We start from the raw sequence: 22,907 nt of genomic DNA, 5'->3' as shown, positions 1-22,907 counted from the left end.
TATTGTACTAATGTGTGCCCTATGTACAGCGCTGCCCCTGGTAGTACACGGACACCTCCTCTGCTTCCCTACATCCCAGCTGTATTGTGTACTGAGCATTGTGCTGCTGTTACCAGTCACTGTAATGTTCTGTGTTCCCTGTATTGTACTAATGTGTGCCCTATGTACAGCGTTGCCCCCGGTAGTACACGGACACCTCCTCTGCTTCCCTACATCCCAGCTGTATTGTGTACTGAGCATTGTGTTGCTGTTACCTGTGCTGTTGTAGTGTCTCAGTTACTGTAATGTTCTGTGTCTCCTGTATTGTACTAATGGGTGCCCTGTGTACAGCGCTGCCCCTGGTAGTACACGGACACCTCCTCTGCTTCCCTACATCCCAGCTGTATTGTGTACTGAGCATTGTGCTGCTGTTACCTGTGCTGTTGTAGTGTCTCAGTCACTGTAATGGTCTGTGTCCCCTGTATTGTACTAATGTGTGCCCTGTGTACAGCGCTGCCCCTGGTAGTACACGGACACCTCCTCTGCTTCCCTACATCCCAGCTGTATTGTGTACTGAGCATTGTGCTGCTGTTACCTGTGCTGTTGTAGTGTCTCAGTCACTGTAATGGTCTGTGTCCCCTGTATTGTACTAATGTGTGCCCTGTGTACAGCGCTGCCCCTGGTAGTACACGGACACCTCCTCTGCTTCCCTACATCCCAGCTGTATTGTGTACTGAGCATTGTGTTGCTGTTACCCTGTGCTGTTGTAGTGTCTCAGTCACTGTAATGTTCTGTGTCCCCTGTATTGTACTAATGTGTGCCCTATGTACGGTGCTGCCCCTGGTAGTACACGGACACCTCCTCTGCTTCCCTACATCCCAGCTGTATTGTGTACTGAGCATTGTGTTGCTGTTACCTGTGCTGTTGTAGTGTCTTAGTTACTGTAATGTTCTGTGTCTCCTGTATTGTACTAATGTGTGCCCTATGTACAGTGCTGCCCCTGGTAGTACACGGACACCTCTTCTGCTTCCCTACATCCCAGCTGTATTGTGTACTGAGCATTGTGCTGCTGTTACCTGTGCTGTTGTAGTGTCTCAGTCACTGTAATCGTCTGTGTCCCCTATATTGTACTAATGTGTGCCCTGTGTACAGCGCTGCCCCTGGTAGTACACGGACACCTCCTCTGCTTCCCTACATCCCAGCTGTATTGTGTACTGAGCATTTTGCTGCTGTTACCTGTGCTGTTGTAGTGTCTCAGTCACTGTAATGTTCTGTGTCCCCTGTATTGTACTAATGTGTGCCCTATGTACAGCACTGCCCCTGGTAGTACACGGACACCTCCTCTGCTTCCCTACATCCCAGCTGTATTGTGTACTGAGCATTGTGCTGCTGTTACCTGTGCTGTTGTAGTGTCTCAGTCACTGTAATGCGCTGTGTCCTCTGTATTGTACTAATGTGTGCCCTATGTACAGTGCTGCCCCTGGTAGTACACGGACACCTCTTCTGCTTCCCTACATCCCAGCTGTATTGTGTACTGAGCATTGTGCTGCTGTTACCTGTGCTGTTGTAGTGTCTCAGTCACTGTAATGGTCTGTGTCCCCTGTATTGTACTAATGTGTGCCCTGTGTACAGCGCTGCCCCTGGTAGTACATGGACACCTCCTCTGCTTCCCTACATCCCAGCTGTATTGTGTACTGAGCATTGTGCTGCTGTTACCTGTGCTGTTGTAGTGTCTCAGTCACTGTAATGGTCTGTGTCCCCTGTATTGTACTAATGTGTGCCCTATGTACGGCGCTGCCCCTGGTAGTACACGGACACCTCCTCTGCTTCCCTACATCCCAGCTGTATTGTGTACTGAGCATTGTGCTGCTGTTACCTGTGCTGTTGTAGTGTCTCAGTCACTGTAATGGTCTGTGTCCCCTGTATTGTACTAATGTGTGCCCTATGTACGGCGCTGCCCCTGGTAGTACACGGACACCTCCTCTGCTTCCCTACATCCCAGCTGTACTGTGTACTGAGCATTGTGCTGCTGTTACCTGTGCTGTTGTAGTGTCTTAGTCACTGTAATGTTCTGTGTCCGCTGTATTGTACTAATGTGTGCCCTATGTACAGCGCTGCCCCTGGTAGTACACGGACACCTCCTCTGCTTCCCTACATCCCAGCTGTATTGTGTACTGAGCATTGTGCTGCGGTTACCTGTGCTGTTGTAGTCTCAGTCACTGGAATGGTCTGTGTCCCCTGTATTGTACTAATGTGTGCCCTATGTACAGCGCTGCCCCTGGTAGTACACGGACACCTCCTCTGCTTCCCTACATCCCAGCTGTATTGTGTACTGAGCATTGTGCTGCTGTTACCTGTGCTGTTGTAGTGTCTCAGTCACTGTAATGTTATGTGTCCCCTGTATTGTACTAATGTGTGCCCTATGTACAGCGCTGCCCCTGGTAGTACACGGACACCTCTTCTGCTTCCCTACATCCCAGCTGTACTGTGTACTGAGCATTGTGCTGCTGTTACCTGTGCTGTTGTAGTGTCACAGTCACTGGAATGTTCTGTGTCCCCTGTATTGTACTGATGTGTGCCCTATGTACAGCACAGCCCCTGGTAGTACACGGACACCTCCTCTGCTCCCTACATCCCAGCTGTATTGTGTACTGAGCATTGTGCTGCTGTTACCTGTGCTGTTGTAGTGTCTCACTCACTGTAATGTTCTGTGTCCCCTGTATTGTACTAATGTGTGCCCTATGTACAGCGCTGCACCTGGTAGTACACTGACACCTCCTCTGCTTCCCTACATCCCCGCTGTATTGTGTACTGAGCATTGTGCTGCTGTTACCTGTGCTGGATTAGTGTCTCAGTCACTGTAATGTTCTGTGTCCTCTGTATTGTACTAATGTGTGCCCTATGTACGGCGCTGCCCCTGGTAGTACACGGACACCTCCTCTGCTTCCCTACATCCCAGCTGTATTGTGTACTGAGCATTGTGTTGCTGTTACCTGTGCTGTTGTAGTGTCTCAGTTACTGTAATGTTCTGTGTCTCCTGTATTGTACTAATGTGTGCCCTATGTACAGTGCTGCCCCTGGTAGTACACGGACACCTCTTCTGCTTCCCTACATCCCAGCTGTATTGTGTACTGAGCATTGTGCTGCTGTTACCTGTGCTGTTGTAGTGTCTCAGTCACTGTAATGTTATGTGTCCCATGTATTGTACTAATGTGTGCCCTATGTACAGCGCTGCCCCTGGTAGTACACAGACACCTCCTCTGCTTCCCTACATCCCAGCTGTATTGTGTACAGAGCATTGTGCTGCTGTTACCTGTGCTGTTGTAGTGTCTCAGTAACTGTAATGTTCTGTGTCCCCTGTATTGTACTAATGTGTGCCCTATGTACAGCGCTGCCCCTGGTATTACAGGGACACCTCCTCTGCTTCCCTACATCCCAGCTGTATTGTGTACAGAGCATTGTGCTGCTGTTACCTGTGCTGTTGTAGTGTCTCAGTCACTGTAATGTTCTGTGTCCTCTGTATTGTACTAATGTGTGCCCTATGTACAGCGCTGCCCCTGGTAGTACACGGACACCTCTTCTGCTTCCCTACATCCCAGCTGTATTGTGTACTGAGCATTGTGCTGCTGTTACCTGTGCTGTTGTAGTGTCTCAGTCACTGTAATGTTATGTGTCCCCTGTATTGTACTAATGTGTGCCCTATGTACAGCGCTGCCCCTGGTAGTACACAGACACCTCCTCTGCTTCCCTACATCCCAGCTGTATTGTGTACAGAGCATTGTGCTGCTGTTACCTGTGCTGTTGTAGTGTCTCAGTCACTGTAATGGTCTGTGTCCCCTGTATTGTACTAATGTGTGCCCTGTGTACAGCGCTGCCCCTGGTAGTACACGGACACCTCCTCTGCTGTGTCCGCTGTATTGTTATGTGTGTATGTAAAGCGCTTCTAATTACCTTCGGGGGAGGCAGGAGGAGATGGCCTCAATTATTACATTGTAGTCTGTTAAAAGCGCCTCATGGAATTCTTCATATTTGGTTGCTTTTTATTTCACTTGAGGACATAGATGGATCCTGATTGTTTATTTCTTACTTTGGCAGGTTCCTGTAATGGGCAGTGCTCCAATGGGATGTCACACTCATAGTTCCTGCGGATGGAAAGGGGGAGCCATAATATCTGGGGGCGTTCTCAAGTCTGGGGCTCCCCAGTGGCTCCATCACTGTCTTGCGACCCTGTGAAACATCCTTTACCTGGGAAACACTGCAGACCACCCCCCCGCTTACACCCAGGTAATTATCCTTCAATGTCCACATGGTAATTCCCGAACCCTAATTGTAGTCTAGCTCTGAACCTTCTGTCCACATTGGGCCTCATTCAGACCTGATTGTTAGGCTGCGTATATTTGCTGCCTAGCGAGCAGGTAAGCGCCGCCTGCCTGAATCCCCTCATACACATCTGCTCGATGGTTGCTCATGTCACTCGCATTGACACGTCTACTTCCGCAGGCGTCACATGTAATCTGAAGACATCTCATATATGGTGTTAATAGGTCAGGATTTAGTGAGCAGGTGTGTGCGTGGGTCCAGTGGGCACCACCCAGTGGTCACCGGTGGCACCACAGATGAGGAGCAGCATTAGGAATGTATGTAACAAGGTAATGAACTGGCTCTTAGCTGTTTTTTTAAAGCTATGAATGTCATTGTGTACTTAAATAGATACATACAAACTTATTAATACACACAAAAAGAAAATAAATATATATAGAAGATCAGAGAAAAACCACGCAGCACTCACTTTAATCATTAGGGGGTGCTAGATCAGGGGGTGATTGTCACCTTGTCCTACTACAGAGAGACAGTGAATTTATCTACAACCTCAGCTTTCTGTAGTAGGACTGCTGCATGTGTTACATGGTGATTGTGATGATACAGTAAATATCATTTGGATTCTTTGGATAAGCCGACCACTATGGCAGTTGTTAAAGTTCCTAATTTGCCTCATCCGCCCCTATTATCAGTTCTTGACTAGCTATAACATTAGCATGTATATTGACAGGGATAATATTTTCTTTATTAGTTTATTGTTATATTTCCATTTCTTTCTATGTTGGTTATAGATTTTTGGTCATGGTATAGTACCGCGCACAATTATAAATATTTGGGGATTGTCAGCACTCGCCGGATCATGTGCTTAAGAGAAACGTACACCTATATATGTAATTATGCCCTATCATTTCTCACTATTTTCTTATTTCTTCTGGGTGTCTCTCCAGCTGCACTATGTAATGCAGGGACTCCAATCAGGGCTTTCCATTGGCTGACGCAGGAGTCATGGCTGTGTGTTCCAAGGCCAGACTCCATGCGTTCCAACAGCCGGAAGTGTGATGTTGTTCATATGGGGCTGTGCACAACGCCCTGGGTGCTTAGTGTACCCTTGATGCTGGGAGCACACTCATTGTGAACGATCGCATTATGACCTTGATTGTATAGTTTCCTGGCCGTCTTCAACTCTGATATGCGAGTTGTAGCCGGGATGTTGGGACCGGAAACGGAAGTGCGTTCCATGACCGCGGTCCATGTGTCCCACTGCCCGGAGAGGAGTTACACAGGTGAGACTCTAATTAGAGATGGGCAAAACGGGTCACTAGCGAGAGCTGGGATCCAGCAGATCAGTCGGTGAAAAGATCCGTATGTTTTGTGCGGATCACTTTGAAAGAAGGGGTAATTGTTAATAACGAAGCATAATTTGTCTTACAATCATTTATTGCCATTATTTTTTACTTTAAAAAAAAAAAAAAAAAAATTGAGCTGAACAAATAAGAACATACATAACCAAGTGAAACACTGACCGATGGCTGGGTGCAGATTCGCCAAAGATGGCAACCATCTATGGCGTCTGCACCGATGGCCATCCCTAGCAGCAGCAGCCTTATTATTCTTTATTTTACTTGCAGTAGCAGCATTGTAACTCAGTCTCTGGAGTCAGTACATCTCAGCTGCCACAGGTGGCAGTGCTGAGATCTGGAAAATGCATTGTAATTAAAAACGAAACTGTAAGTAAAAGAATGACGGATCACCTTTTTGGGGTCGGCGGCTCAGTCGTTCTTGAATGGGATCCGTCTCAAAGATTCGCTTCGTTCGCGAACGATACATCTCTAGACTCTGTTGCAGTTTAGGATTGTTTGTGCTCTTGAAAAAGTGGAGCCATGGGGCTGGCCACGGGCATCTACAGACACCATGCTGACTGCCTGTATTAGATAAGTACCCGGCAGCCTTTGTATTCTTCACAATATGTTGCCATGTGTTTTAACATTTTTTTCACTGTTGGATAAAAACTGGATTTTTCAATCAAAGTTGCTGGTGTGCAGAGCTCTATTTTGGAAAATGTGTGTGTATGTGTGTGTATGTGTGTCTGTGTGTATGTATGTATGTATGTATGTATGTATGTGTGTGTGTGTATATATATATATGTATATATATATATATATATATATATATAAATATACATACACACACACACACACACACATATACACACAGACAACGTTCTCACCTTCCCTGCAGGAGAGACAGGTCCTTGAGAAAGACTCATTTTTTATTGCTAGTACTTTTGCTGGATGTGCAGATATCTATCTTTGTTATTGGTTCAGATAGACATTATCGCATACGAAGGGAAGGCACGTTCAGAGAAAAACAAATCTATATGGTTTCACACATATGTATATATACGTATATGTATACACATCTATATATAGGACTCCGGTACTTAAAATAAATGGTCCTGAACCTTTAAGAGAAGTTTGGAACACAGAAATAACTCAATTTTCCTAAAGGAGTTGGATCCATATCTACAGTCACATAAGTGATCTACTGTAACAGCATTTAAGAAAAACTCTCTTCCGCTGATGGAGTCTTTTTAGAAAAAAACGCGTAGGAACGTTTCTGTATCTGCTATTTTACCTGATTCTACTTGCTGAAGAACCAAAATAAAAATATCGGATGAACATTGCTTGTCGCTTCACTGAATATTGGATCACCATATGTATGGACATTATTTGTAAAATGTAGGCGCCACATCACAATTGGGTATTCTATTGGTGTTGGGTTGTTCCCTATGCTCTCAGGGGACTTCGTGGTAAAGGCAGTCGTATATTAGATTTTCAATACATTCTATCTATTTTGATATAAAGCGCGAAGTGGAATATTGGGAATCTCTTATATATTTGGCTACATCTGTCACTCAAAGTGTGCCTGAAGCTGTAACGCTGGGTGGAGCCTCTGACTCACATGACTGACTCACACGACACAGAACCAGCCCAGTGAGCCCACAGTGCCAGACTGCCAGGGTCTGCCTCTCCATGTTACACAGCAAAGACACAGCTACTCACCAGACACACCAGGTGAGCACCCCACACCTCCATACCTCCCAACATGACCCTCTCCAGGAGGGACAGAATGCTCTGTTTGTGGACTTCCATCTTAATTTATGATTGTCATCACCTGTTTTAAACAGGGTAATTGATAAGAAAGGTGTTTAAGCACAGGTGATGGTAATCCATAAATTAAGAAGAAAGTCCAGAAACAGAGCAATGTGTCCCTCCCCCCCCCCCCCCCCCACATTCACGGCAACCCCACGATTAAATGGCACATGCAAAACACTGACATGGCTATGGTCGACAATGAAAAAGGTTGACATGAGTTTTTGAAGATTTATTTTTCACTTTTTCAATGTTTTCATATTCATTCTCATGTGTCGACATGGACACCAATGAAGTGCCACACTTATGTCAACATTTACATGTGTTGACCTTTCTGTGTTGATTTTTTCTTGTGGCGATTCGCGGCACCCCCCGGCGACCCCCCTCCCGGGATTCACAGCACACCCCCCCAATTTGCGGCGACTCCCGCGATTTGCGGCCCCACCCCGTGACACACCCCCTCCTGCGATTCGTGGCACCCGCGACCCCCTCTCCCACGATTTGTGCCAACCCCCTAGGCCCCCCCTTCCTCGCGGTACCCCCCACCCCCCGCGACCCCCCCTACCGCGATTCCCCCCCCTGTCATTGCGGCAACCCCCCGCCCCTGCGACCCACCCTCCCACGATTCACTGCAACCCCCCGCGTCCCCCCCTCCCACGATTCGCGGCACCCACACCCCCCCGCGACCCCCCCTCCCGCAATTCACGGCATCCACCCACGACCCCTCCTCCCGTGATTCGCGGACACACCTCACCTCCTCCCCCCCCACCCCCGCTCGCGATTCACGGCAACCCCAGGATTAAATGGCACATGCAAAACACTGACACGGCTATGGTCGACAATGAAAAAGGTTGACATGAGTTTTTGAAGATTTATTTTTCTTTTTTGAATGTTTTCATATTCATTCTCATGTGTTGACATGGACACCAATGAAGTGCCACACTTATGTCAACATTTACATGTGTTGACCTTTCTGTGTTGATTTTTTCTTGTAGCAATTTTTTTACAGTGACAATTATGTGCACGTCAACCTACACATCATCAACCAATTCTTTGTATAATATATAACACCTGTTCTGTTTTACTGTAGGTGTTTTAAGTCAGATCTTTTACTGTTACTATTACTGTTTATGTAAATGCATTCTGAATGACAGCAACATCCTACCATCCTTCTACAAGAATATATAACGAACTAGGTGATTTATCGCGCCCCGTGCCCCCCCCCCCCCTCCCGCAATTCACGGACCCCCCGCGCACCCCCCCCCCCACGATTCACGCCCCCTCCCACGATTCACGTCACCCCCCGCACACACCCCCCTCCCGCAATTCGCAACCCCCCCTCCCGCAATTCACGCCCCCTCCCACGCTTTGCGGACCCCCGCCCTCTCCCGCGATCCGCGGACACCTGCGCCCCCTCCCTCCCTTGATTCACGGCACCCACCACGCCCCTTCCACAATTCACGGCACCCCTAAGCCCCTCTTTAGTCCCCCGTATACTCACACACCCCTATCACTACCCAGCTTCCTGCTCTCCTGAACCGTAACTCCCACCACTGGGGAGTCGCTGACGCTGTTTTGCCCACATGCCCCTATCATGCCTCATAGCCCAGCCTCCTGCTCTCATGTACCCTAACTCCCACCCAGTAGGAGGAGACACTGACTCAGGGCCACCATCCTGTACTCCTGTACTGCCATGCTGGACCCTCACCCACTGGCAGAAGCTGCACAGTATCTCCCACCCTCCTCTTAAGTCCCCCTTATGCCCACACACCCCTATCACTACCCAGCCTCCTGTTTTCCTGTGTCGTGACCTCCGCCAGTGGGGAGCCGCTGACTCAAAAACACCCTACTATACTATTGCACACACACACACCTAAACAACATGCACACACAGCCCCCCCCCCCACTCACAAATGTCACTGTACCATCCACACTATCAATGTACATCTTACTCTGTAACCGCTTTTTAATTAAACAAAACAATACACACCCCCTTCCAAATCATATGCTCTCTATTTAACACATTTCACCTATAACTCAAGTTGCAATACAGGCCATCTTTCATACAATTCTAACCATCTTTCTCATATACAAATGTTCACAAATTAAGGGGGCGCAGCCCCTTACGACGGTGTGAAAAGCGCCCGTAGGGCGCGATGAATCACCTAGTATTTACTATAACTCACTGTGACTAATTAATCAATATAGTGATCCTATGGACGGAACAGTAGTTTATAAAAAACTAAATGCAGGTACAGGGCCTATATAATGTAGAGAAAAACTTTCTTAAACAAATTCTTGAAAAAGGAACTTTTTTCAAGAATTTGTTTAAAAAAAAAAAAATTCTACAGGGGAGTTCTGCATGTGGTCAGCCCTTCAAGCTGACAGATGGGCGAGCACCCGGGCAGGTTTATTCAGAGATACATTGAGGCAGTGCCGGACCTCAAGAAGGATTATATATATATATATATATATATATATATATATATATTCTCCCAAAAAAGCAGGCGTCACTCCAGGTCTTTAGATGCAAAAAATCAAGTGAAGTTTATTACTTCCACGGTCTACGCCGTTTCGGGTATAAACCCTTCGTCAGGACCATAGGAAATCACAGCAAAATAGTGTAACAACAGTGTGTCAAAGAAAAATCAACTTACATATAGGGGGACCCGCCGTGCAGCATCCTCCTCCTGATGACGACTTCCGGTTGTACCCGGAAGTGACCCGGCCGTCCTGGCAGGGGAGGAAGCCGCACTAGGGAAACAGTGTACAAAATGCCCACAGTTAGTACAGGCTGCATAAAGTGCATTGTGCTTCTCAGAGATAATTAATATCAGTAATGGGTGAACATACAGTGAATGAATGATCAAAATAATTATTAAAAACGACATACAATGAGACACGATTATGCTCATAAAGAACACACTTTTCCTTGGTCTTATTTATAAACGGCCACTAGATGGCAACATTGCCAAACAACTCACAATGGTGATATGTATCGATGCATTCCTTGTCATATTTCATACTGCTATACTGTACCATTGGCATGTCACAGAGTTGTTGCATGCCGCTTAAAGCTATGAGATATATACAGCCATTATAGTTATTATTAAAAACAGGTTTGTCTTCTACCTTCTTATAAATTTAATAAAAAATTCTTATTTACCAAGCTTATTATTATCTCATAGCCCCCGGGCCCCATCCCTGGTTGCAGGCTATATTTTGATGTCACAAGAAACTGCCAAGGTTCAATGTCTCATTGAGACCTCCTGGCTTTAGAGTCCTCTTTGCAGAGTGTGGATGTTTGAAGTCTTTACAACTAACCATATGCTTACATGTCTCACAGGACCAACAGCTGTAGCAGCCCGGAGGTTTAACATAAGTATTGGGTGGCCTTGAGATACCCATCCCAGTGACATCAGTTTTTACCAACCTGTCCCTAAGGTTGGGGCCTCTGCAAAAGGCTGCCATAGGTCTAATGTTTCTTAAAGCAGGGAGGTCAGGATCGGTTTTAACAATAGGCCATAAGGCATTGGTGGCATGCCTAATGATGGGACTTGCCACTGAAAAAGTGGTGGACCATGGAAGTACCGATGTGGTATCCCGTCGCTTGGGTCTTAATAATTGTGATCTGGGCATATCCAGAACTTGCTGTTTGTGCTTAAGCAACACCGTGAGGTCATAGCCTCTAGCAATAAATTTCTCGATAAGGGCATCAAGTCTCACTTCAACTTTGTCTGAGTCACTTATGATTCTTTTGACTCTGATCATTTGAGACAGTGGCAGCCCTCTTTTGAGGGCGGGGGGATGATGGCTAGATGCCATCAAAAAACTATTGCGTTCCACATCTTTAAGATAAACATCTGTACTGATAACATTATTACAGATCGTTACACTTACATCTAAGAAATTGGCCATAGTGGTACTCCAAGATGCTGTATACTTAATCGAGGACTCACTTGCATTAATTTCAAGTAATAGATCAGACAGCGAATCCTCGCCACCCGTCCACAAGACAAAAATGTCGTCTATGTAGCGGGTGTATAGACGCAAGTGTCGACTAACATCTGGTTTATCAAAGAAAGTGGTTTGCTCCTGGCTAAACATAAAAATGTTTGCAAAGGATGGGGCCACTGCGGACCCCATAGCACATCCCCTCTGCTGTAGGTAATATGCCCCATCGTACAAAAAGTGATTGCGCTTCAAGGTTAGCACAATTAATTCCATGAATAAATCATGGTCCAGCAAGGACGGATCTAGATATTCAGTAATAAATGCCCTAACAGCCTCAATACCCCCATCATGTGGGATGGAGGTATAAAGGCTGCAAACATCCAGGCATACCATAAGGGTCCCATCAGGTAATGTACCTATACCCTCTAATAATTGAAGAAAACTGGTGGTATCTTTCAAAAATGTACATTTCAAAGGTAACAAAGGCTGCAGTAGAAAATCCAGCAGCTTAGCCACTGGCTGATTTAAAGAGTCACGGGCAGCTATAATGGGTCGTCCTGGAGGGTGTAAGGCATTCTTGTGGACCTTAGGTAATGAGTATAAAACAGGAACTAGCGGCCACTCGTTGTACAGGGATTTGAATAATTTGGACGAAATTTTACCATCCCTCATAGCAGTTGTAAGAATATCAAGTAATTCCCGCTTATAAAGGGAGGTGGGGTCATTAGGCAATTTTTTGTATACCGCCGTCTCAGCCAGCTGACTGTACAATTCATGACGATAGTCTGTCAGGTTCTGGACCACTATGGCCCCGCCTTTATCGGCGGGCCGGATGATAATATCCTCATAGGTGCCCAGTTGGCTAAGGGCTTGAGATTCGGCTGGAGACAGATTTTTTCTGAATTTTGCTGGTGCCCCTGTGTATTTAATGACAGAATCGTCCAATAATCTCCCAAAAGTACGCAGGGCCGCATTATTTGACACAGGGTCAAATGTAGACGTGGGATAACTCATCATAAATTTATCCAAAAGGACCCTCAAGAATGCCATCAGGTTTAGTTTGAAAATGTTCCTTTAAGCGCAGTTTGCGCATCAACTTGTGTTGATCACACTTTTTGTGTTTTATGTATGCTCTCATTGCTGTAGGAGTGGGCTGAGGAAGGGGCTCATACCCCGAAACGTCCCCATTCAATACAACTTTTATTTGCATGAAACCGTCTCCTGAGTGCCTTTGTCCGTGAGGATTTGGATTGCTGTATACCACTTACAGGCACCGGGGGCAAGTTGTTGTTTATTCACACAGAGTGCCGGCAGATATTGGACTATATATATGTGTGTGTGTGTGTGTGTGTGTGTGTGTGTATATATATATATATATATATATATATATATATATATATATATATATATATATATATATATATAGTATATCGTATATCTTCTTCATACTTCATGGCAGCCATTACATTGGGTTCATCCCTCTCTCTCTCTCTCTCTCTCCCAATTACACAGGTAGTTTTTTTCCCCCAAGATCTAACTCCTCCTCTTCCATATCCTATATAGCTGAGCACCTCCCTCTTATCCTTAGTCTTTTTCCTGTCTCCTCTATATGTAAGCAGGTAGTTAGATTAGTGTTAGTATAGGAAAATTTCAGCATGCTGGTATGCTGCTGAAACCTGGGCAGCATAGGGATGGCGGTGCCTTACCCTTTTTTTATGGATCTGGGCCGGCAGCATTGATCTTTTCCCCCCTCCCTTCTTGGGTATGTTATGGGGATTGGCGATGCCTTACCCTAGAAAAGAATGCCTGTCAGGCAAGCAGTATCGCATACTGATGCACCCGTGGTGCGTGGCAGGCGGCGGAGCTCTGTGTCCGGCCTGCACATGTCTGACTCCAGTGGTGGGTCCCGGAGCTATGGATACAAGGGGGGGGGAGGCATCGGCAGCATCTCTGGCGTGGTTACTGCTCTCGGCGGTTTCTTATAGCCACTTCTGCATAGGTGTAGTGGCCAGAAGGTCCCTGTGGCTAAAATCATGGGCAGCTGATTCCCATTCTAAAAATAAATTAGCAATGCTTCCATATGAAGGTTCCTTTCTGTACAGAAGCAAGCAGGATCAGATGATTCAGAGGATGTCGGGATGCAAATCCGTAAGGCTGCCTCAGGACAGAAGGGGCAAGTTTCCTTCTTATTCTGGTAGGCAGTCGTACAGACAAGCCCGATCATATAGGCCTGGTAGGCCGTTTCGTGACAGATATGCCTCAGGTACGACCCGGGCATTTTTTCGTCAGTCCATCAAGAAAAGAGGCGAAAGTTCTGGGGCAAGTCAGAAACAGTGACGCTATATGTACCGTGGAACAAATCCCAGTGGCAGAAAGGCTTCTAGAGTTTTCTTATATCTGGGATCAAACCATCCGGGACAGATAGGTTTTAGAAGTGGTTACCACGGGATACCGTTTGGAGTTTCTTTCAAGGCCAAGGTTGGCAAAGTTTTAAAGTTCCAGAATTCCTCTGTCAAAAGCAGAAAAGGAAGTTCTAAAGTTAAGTTTACAAGCATTGATCGACGTAAACGCAGTCGAAGAAGTCCCAGAAATGGAAAAGGGACTAGGGTTTTACTACCATCTTTTTTGTTATAAGCAAGGTATCCGGTGGTTTCAGAACCACGCTCGATTTTAAGAAATCTGAACGACCGTATAAGAAAAAAGAAATTTCATATGGAAACCACCAAATCTACCCTGATGGGGATCGATTTAAAAGATGCATACTTCCACATTCCTATTGCCGCAAGTGACAGAAAGTATCTGAGATTCGCCATAGGAGAAGGGCATTACCAGTTCACCTGCCTGCCCTTCGGCCTCACTTCATCTCCACGAGTCTTTACCAAGGTCCTTGTAATGTTAATAGAGAAACTAAGAAAACAAAAGATCATGATATGGGGTACTTAGACGATATCTTGATATCAGCTCAGTCAGAAGACAAGATAATTGCGGCAAGGGATTATACCATCAAATTCTGTCAAGACCATGGATAGTTGGTCAATTGGGAAAAAAGTCGGCTCATTCCTTCTCAAAATATTCAGTTCCTGGTTATCCTAATAGACACAGTGACATTCCAAATATCTTTGTCAAAAATAAGTTGCGAAAAAATTCATCAGATGATTTTGTTAATTTACAGCAATCCTCGAGTATCTCTAAGGATGGCGATGAGTCTACTAGGTATGATGGCTTTCGCGGTAGACATAACTCCCTGGGCAAGATGGAAAATGAGACCTTTGCAATGGTTTCTACTGAAGTACACCAGGAAACACACATCGTTGGATCAGATAAAGATTCCAGACACAATAAAATAATCTCTTGCATGGTGGGAGTACGAGTTACTAAAAGAAAGAAAATTATCACTATCAGTTTACACGACTTAGACGCAACTGCTACAAAATCACAGATTATATACTGTAGAACAAGGGGAACAATTGACTACCCAATTCAGAGAAAAATTATATAAAGAAAAAACCATTGAGACAACATTCCAACAAATGAGACAGACAGAACGTAGTGACCTACTCAACTATAAAACAAAAAATGAACACCAAATAATGAAAGAGATAACATAACTTCATAACAAAATACTCAAAACAATCCAACCAACTGAGAGATATTTTAAGAAAACACTGGCCCCTGTTATTAGAATACGAGACTTTAGCCGATCACTTACCACAAATACCTAAAATGACGTTCAGAAAAGCTCCAGATCTAAAACAAAAACTCACCAAAAACCATATCCCACCAAAATCAAAAATTCAGACCACTATAGACAAAATTCCAATAGGCAAGGGCTTCTACCACTGCGATCAATGTATAGGATGCAGGAACCAACATCAGAAATCCACCAAACCAATCCCAACATTCAGATCCAACACAAAAGGCGAAGTCTATAAAATAAAACAAGAGATTACATGTAACAGCAAAGGGGTCATTTACCTGTTAGAGTGTGCCTGCAACAAACAGTACATAGGCCGTACAACTAGGAACCTGAAAGTCTACGAACACATTAGAAATATAAAACGCGGTTATGAAGATCACAACCTCTCAAACCATTTCAAAATGCACCATGACAGCAACTCACAATCCCTAAAAGGCATAGACATAGAATTGATACACCCCAACTGGCGAGGGGGAGATTATATGCACAAGATTAGCAAAACAGAGCTGAAATGGATGTACGTTTTAAAAACATTCACACCCAGAGGGTTAAATTTGGATAATGAGGTGAAGGCAATCATTGGTAAAAAATAAAACACCACACTACCCCTAACGTAATATGAGCTGCACAGGGAAGATTAGCACAAGACTAATTAAGACGACCTTCCAATTGACACACATACTTGAATCAAGTAACCCATTAAACATCGGATACATGCACACAATATGGCTCAACATATTTGAGCTTATTACCAACATAGGTGTTTGTTCTGAAAGGGAGACAATGACCGTATTGACAATCATGGCAAGCAGCTGAGTGAGCCATCACAATCATGACAAGCAGCTGAGTGAACCATCGCAATCATGGCAAGCAGCTGAGTGAACCATCGCAATCATGACAAGCAGCTGAGTGAGCCATCGCAATCATGAAAAGCAGCTGAGTGAACCATCGCGATCATGACAAGCAGCTGAGTGAGCCATCGCAATCATGAAAAGCAGCTTATGGAGCCATCGCAATCATGGCAAGCAGCTGAGTGAGCCATCGCAATCATGGCAAGCAGCTGAGTGAGCCATCACAATCATGACAAGCAGCTGAGTGAGCCATCGCAATCATGGCAAGCAGCTGAGTGAACCATCGCAATCATGGCAAGCAGCTGAGTGAACCATCGCAATCATGGCAAGCAGCTGAGTGAGCCATCGCAATCATGACAAGCAGCTGAGTGAGCCATCGCAATCATGACAAGCAGCTGAGTGAGCCATCGCGATCATGACAAGCAGCTGAGTGAACCATCGCAATCATGGCAAGCAGCTGAGTGAGCCATCGCGATCATGACAAGCAGCGGAGTGAACCATCACAATCATGACAAGCAGCTGAGTGAACCATCACAATCATGGCAAGCAGCTGAGTGAGCCATCGCAATCATGACAAGCAGCTGAGTGAACCATCAAAATCATGGCAAGCAGCTGAGTGAGCCATCGCAATCATGACAAGCAGCTGAGTGAGCCATCACAATCATGGCAAGCAGCTGAGTGAGCCATCACAATCATGACAAGCAGCTGAGTGAACCATCGCAATCATGGCAAACAGCTGAGTGAACCATCGCAATCATGACAAGCAGCTGAGTGAACCATCGCAATCATGACAAGCAGCTGAGTAAACCATCGCAATCATGGCAAGCAGCTGAGTGAACCATCGCAATCATGGCAAGCAGCTGAGTGAACCATCGCAATTATGACAAGCAGCTGAGTGAACCATCACAATCATGACAAGCAGCTGAGTGAGCCATTGCAATCATGACAAGCAGCTGAGTGAACCATCGCGATCATGACAAACAGCTGAGTGAACCATCGCGATCATGACAAACAGCTGAGTGAACCATCGCAATCATGACAAGCAGCTGAGTGAACCATCGCAATCATGACAAGCAGCTGAGTGAACCATCGCAATCATGACAAGCAGCTGAGTGAACCATCGCAATCATGACAAGCAGCTGAGTGAGCCATCGCAATCATGACAAGCAGCTGAGTGAACCATCGCAATCATGACAAGCAGCTGAGTGAACCATCGCAATCATGACAAGCAGCTGAGTGAACCATCGCAATCATGACAAGCAGCTGAGTGAGCCATCGCAATCATGACAAGCAGCTGAGTGAGCCATCGCAATCATGACAAGCAGCTGAGTGAGCCATCGCAATCATGACAAGCAGCTGAGTGAACCATCGCAATCATGACAAGCAGCTGAGTGAACCATCGCAATCATGACAAGCAGCTGAGTGAGCCATCGCAATCATGACAAGCAGCTGAGTGAACCATCGCAATCATGACAAGCAGCTGAGTGAGCCATCGCAATCATGACAAGCAGCTGAGTGAACCATCGCAATCATGACAAGCAGCTGAGTGAGCCATCGCAATCATGACAAGCAGCTGAGTGAACCATCGCAATCATGACAAGCAGCTGAGTGAACCATCGCAATCATGACAAGCAGCTGAGTGAGCCATCGCAATCATGGCAAGCAGCTGAGTGAGCCATCGCAATCATGGCAAGCAGCTGAGTGAGCCATCGCAATCATGGCAAGCAGCTGAGTGAGCCATCGCAATCATGGCAAGCAGCTGAGTGAACCATCGCAATCATGGCAAGCAGCTGAGTGAACCATCGCAATCATGACAAGCAGCTGAGTGATCCATCGCAATCATGACAAGCAGCTGAGTGAGCCATCGCAATCATGACAAGCAGCTGAGTGAGCCATCGCAATCATGACAAGCAGCTGAGTGAGCCATCACAATCATGGCAAGCAGCTGAGTGAGCCATAACAATCATGGCAAGCAGCTGAGTGAGCCATCACAATCATGACAAGCAGCTGAGTGAGCCATCGCAATCATGGCAAGCAGCTGAGTGAACCATCGCAATCATGACAAGCAGCTGAGTGAGCCATCGCAATCATGGCAAGCAGCTGAGTGAACCATCGCAATCATGGCAAGCAGCTGAGTGAGCCATCACAATCATGACAAGCAGCTGAGTGAGCCATCACAATCATGAAAAGCAGCTGAGTGAGCCATCACAATCATGACAAGCAGCTGAGTGAGCCATCACAATCATGAAAAGCAGCTTATGGAGCCATCGCAATCATGGCAAGCAGCTGAGTGAGCCATCGCAATCATGACAAGCAGCTGAGTGAGCCATCGCAATCATGACAAGCAGCTGAGTGAGCCATCGCAATCATGAAAAGCAGCTTATGGAGCCATCGCAATCATGGCAAGCAGCTGAGTGAGCCATCGCAATCATGGCAAGCAGCTGAGTGAGCCATCACAATCATGACAAGCAGCTGAGTGAGCCATCGCAATCATGACAAGCAGCTGAGTGAGCCATCGCAATCATGGCAAGCAGCTGAGTGAACCATCGCAATCATGGCAAGCAGCTGAGTGAGCCATCGCAATCATGGCAAGCAGCTGAGTGAGCCATCGCAATCATGACAAGCAGCTGAGTGAGCCATCGCAATCATGACAAGCAGCTGAGTGAGCCATCGCAATCATGACAAGCAGCTGAGTGAACCATCGCAATCATGGCAAGCAGCTGAGTGAGCCATCACAATCATGACAAGCAGCTGAGTGAACCATCACAATCATGACAAGCAGCTGAGTGAGCCATCACAATCATGACAAGCAGCTGAGTGAGCCATCACAATCAAAGCAGAGGTGAAAGTGTGCAGGAAGCCACACCTGCAGACAAATGATTGTTGTCTGTATGGACAAATGAAAAACAGACATACAGACCAATTACAGACCAGAGAAGGTATTTAAACAGGCATGCTACCACACATGACAACCTCCTTGAAGAAGGCTCGATGAGCAGAAATGCATTGAGGAAGACACCCACTAAGAAGTAACCAAGGCACATATCCACAGGCAATACCCCGATGAGAAACATCCACCCGCTCCCGTCACGGCGCAAGCAGCGGTGTCAGCACGCACTGACAGAAGCAAGCGACGGGAGAGAGACGGAGGACGCACCAAGCTGTAAGGCACAGGTCTTCAACCTGTGGCCCTCCAGATGTTGTAGAACTACATTTCCCAGCATGTCCTGACAGTTTTGGCATGCTCTTATAGGAAAAAATGTGGCAATGCATGCTGGAACATGTAGTTTCACAACATCTGGAGGGCCATAGGTTGAAGACACATGCTGTAAGGAGACGGTAAGTAGGAAGTCGGGTCAGGAACGCGAGGCAGGAGGGATCCCAGGCAGGACGGTGCGACACGGCGCACACGTCAATCTATTGGCTACGGCGGCGTCAGTCCCATCTCCTGTACATACACGGAGCCTCTGACACAGAGACCGCAACCGCAGCACACTGTGTTAACCACACGTCACACGGACCTGAGCACTCCTGTTAAGACTGGCACCCTAAGCTGCACCATCCACACCGAAAACCTGCACACTTACAATTTGACGTCATAAAGGGGTACCCGAAGATATGCATACTTGTACAGACCTCACTATCTGATTTGCGGGAACTGGACTTTTGCAGATTTGTACTTTATCTCTCCCCCATAAAGGAGGATAAGTGGACAATACTTTATTCTTAAGGTTTCAGGGTAATAAGGAGACCGCCCCCACAGAGTCTGGCACGACGGGCATATCTGTAAACTATAGGGCAAGTGAAGTTAACCCATCACCACTTTAAATATAGATTGTCACAAGGATTTTTAACATTATTATATGTTTAACACTATATTTTGGTTAGGGGCAAGATGCATAAGAAGATCTCTCATAGTAAAGACCCTTTTATCACTGTTACAGTAATTGTCACCATTAATATATGTAGACACTGGTTTCTTTATCTAATTCCCAGGACCTTTGTAATTATTGAAATATATTTAAAATTGTAGCCACTCGTGATTCCTCACTAATGAAATTGAGGTATCAAAAGTTATTGATGGATAGCACTCGTTTTATCACCAGTAAGTCTAATTTGTATAAATGTTTTATATGGGTTATTTTACACATAATGATCACTTATATCATATATCTAGGATTTTATCTATGTGTATATTAATACATGTTTTTCATTATTTGTATGTCCTACAGTATATGTTGCTCTACAGAAATATGGGATTGAGCCATAATACATGGGATTATATTAAGATGATTCAGATTATTGCATAGATCTGGAGCACCAAAAATGGCGGATGCACCATCTATATTCCATCTGATTGAAAAGGGTACCCCCCCAGAGAATGCGGTCCATAAGGCGGAAGTAATGCGATCCATGTGGTGGAAGCAATGAGAACAGACTTCCGGTGACTCCAGCACCAAGCAGGATGCGGTCCGTGAGACGGAAACCATGCATCTCATAGGTCGGAAGTAACAAGGAGGGACTTGCATAGAAACCCATGGCAGTGGAATCAGCTGTGATGTGGTGATGACAACAAAATACATCATGGAGCCCTGGGAGGGGGTGCCACGCTAGAGGCTCTATATAGATTGGTTCATCTTATTTCTGAAATACATTTAAATGGTGATCATGTGAATGTTATATTGGCTTTGTTAGGGAGGGGGAATCTGACTGTATTAGTTAGGATGTTGGTTTATTGTATGGTGGGATGATCCCTGGTACTGACTAGATTTTAACTAGATGGTTATACACAGTCAGGTATAAATACCTGGTCATAGAGCATATATTCCTCACCTTGAAAAAGGGCTAGTTTGGCCTGGAACATTTTGGTGAGTGGAGGGGCACTATAGTCTGCTGGGAACCTACTTTTTCCATCTGGTACCATATGTCACGACTAGGAGTTTGTGGACTCAGTCGTGACCCGTGGTGGTCTGGTGGCTGGTGCAAACGGTCACACTGGATGGCTATTGTGGATCAGTCACAGGCTGCGGTACTGGGACGGGCTGTGTTTGGGGAGCTGGAAGTGTAGCGGGTTGGATATAGGACCTGGGCATAAACCCCCTGGATGTGAGACTTGGCTGAACTTCTTGATGAGGGCGCGGAGTCTAACTGCCCAGCGGTCTTCGCCAGGGACCCCCGCAAGGAGGTTTGGATTTCGCTGCGTCTGGACAGCAGGTCGCGGCCCCTCCCTAGAAGTGCTCCCCACTAACGGTGAGAGGTTGCGCAGTTGAGGACTTGATGTAGGAGTTTCTGGTCAGAAGGCAAGTGGGACGAATAAAAGTCTGACTGGCTGGGACAGGCTGGAGTATGACTGGGATGACCGGGTAGACCTCCGTAGAATGAACACAGGAAATAAAGGAACTGAACTTGCCGACTTGGTGTTGACACTCCGACTGTATAATGGAAACCAAAGGCCGACTTGGCTTTACTACAGGAACAGGTCACGGGAATAACTGAACAGAAATGGCCGACTTGGCGTTGACACAGGAACAGGTGATGGGAATAACTGAACTGAAATGACTGACTTGGCGTTGACACAGGAACAGGTGACTGAGATAACAGAACTGAAATGGCCGACTTGGCATATAACAAATAACTGAAGAAAACCGAGGATAAACACAGGAACTAGATGAGCAGAAACTGGAGCAGAATTGGACAATTTGTGGACCAGACCGGGAGCGCTGGACCAGCCGGACAAGCAGAGCCTCTGGGAGCTGAACGCTGAAGACTCACGCAGGGATTCCAGGAAGCAGGCTTGAACTGCACAGAGCATCCAGCACATGCAGCAGGAAGACAAGTTGCTGAAGGCAGTTTCTGGGTCTGTGAGCAGGATATTTAACCCCCCTGCTTTGCATTGATTGGAGGAAAGGACATTCTGAGGGCATTCTGCAAACTGAGGCAGGAATCCAGGAGACTTCAGTGTAAATTTAACAGGTGAGCAACAGGGAACAGGACAGCAAAGGGTTACAGGTGATTTCAGTTTTAGACTGGATTCTACGCAGCTGCACAATCAAGGAGCCAGCAATGCATAGACTGACTGGCAGCATGAATGCAGACAGAACTGATTCAGACTGAGACTGAGAAACAGCAGAATCACAAGTCATGTAAGCTTGAATAAGCAGATCCGTGACACCATATTGGTCCTGATCCAGATTCAGGTCAATAGTGGAGGATCCCGGCCCTCTATTTGCCTTTTTTAAAGGAATTTTTCTATATAATATTTATTGGACTTTTCTTATCACTTTTTTATGTTATGTTATGTTGAATGAAATCCTTTTTTATGGATGGGTGTTTGGCATGAATTTCTGGGTTCCACCAAGGAAGAAGCCTTTTGGCACATATAGGGCCTCTGTTTGAGGTGAGTTTTCGTTCCAAAAGTGTCCCTGAGATTGGTGTATGTGACCCTAGAGGGATGAGAATTGACACCTTGCAAAGAAACCTTTATATAAAAATAGGGCCTACTATGGAGGTCAATACTTATAGGTGGTGTGCGACATTGGAGCGTATGAGAGGGATTGTGTATATTTGTTGAAAGGAACCCTTGATATACATAGGGCATAGTTATAAGTTCAGTATCTAATTCAAGGGAGCTTCAATGGTTTCTCCCCTCCAGTAGTGCTCATTGCCCTTGTTATACCCTGCCCTGTCTATTTATAACATAGCCATCAGGATGATAGAGAGTTTGATGAGATCTGGAGACTATAGGGCCATACACACGGAGCGATATTAAGCCTCTTTATGATTTTTTCATAATTTTACTAAACCGCTCAGAAAGTGGCTGAATATCGCTGTGTGTGTAACCCACACAGCAAAATGGATGCGCAGTCCCGTGGGTCCCCGATGAATAACAGCCCTGCTTGTAAAGTCAAAGTGATCGCTCAGAATGCCTTGTAGATCTCTGCTATGTGGTGGCTT

General features: G+C 45.9%; 1 protein-coding gene across 1 annotated transcript in view; it reads left to right on the top strand.

Moving 5' to 3' along the window:
• LCMT2 (leucine carboxyl methyltransferase 2) overlaps positions 1-22,907 on the top strand; it is a 394,048-nt gene that overhangs the window by 314,541 nt on the left and 56,600 nt on the right. Inside the window, 2 exon segments of the mRNA XM_083170637.1 lie at positions 4,075-4,170; positions 4,172-4,263. Coding sequence (XP_083026763.1) covers positions 4,075-4,170; positions 4,172-4,263 — 188 coding nt within the window.

Source organism: Crinia signifera, chromosome 2 (genome assembly GCF_055691185.1).
Source record: "Crinia signifera chromosome 2, ASM5569118v1, whole genome shotgun sequence".
In the NCBI taxonomy this organism is placed as follows: Eukaryota; Metazoa; Chordata; class Amphibia; order Anura; family Myobatrachidae; genus Crinia; species Crinia signifera.
The sequence above is the reverse complement of the archived record's forward strand: the minus strand, read 5'-3'. Positions and strand labels throughout refer to the sequence as shown.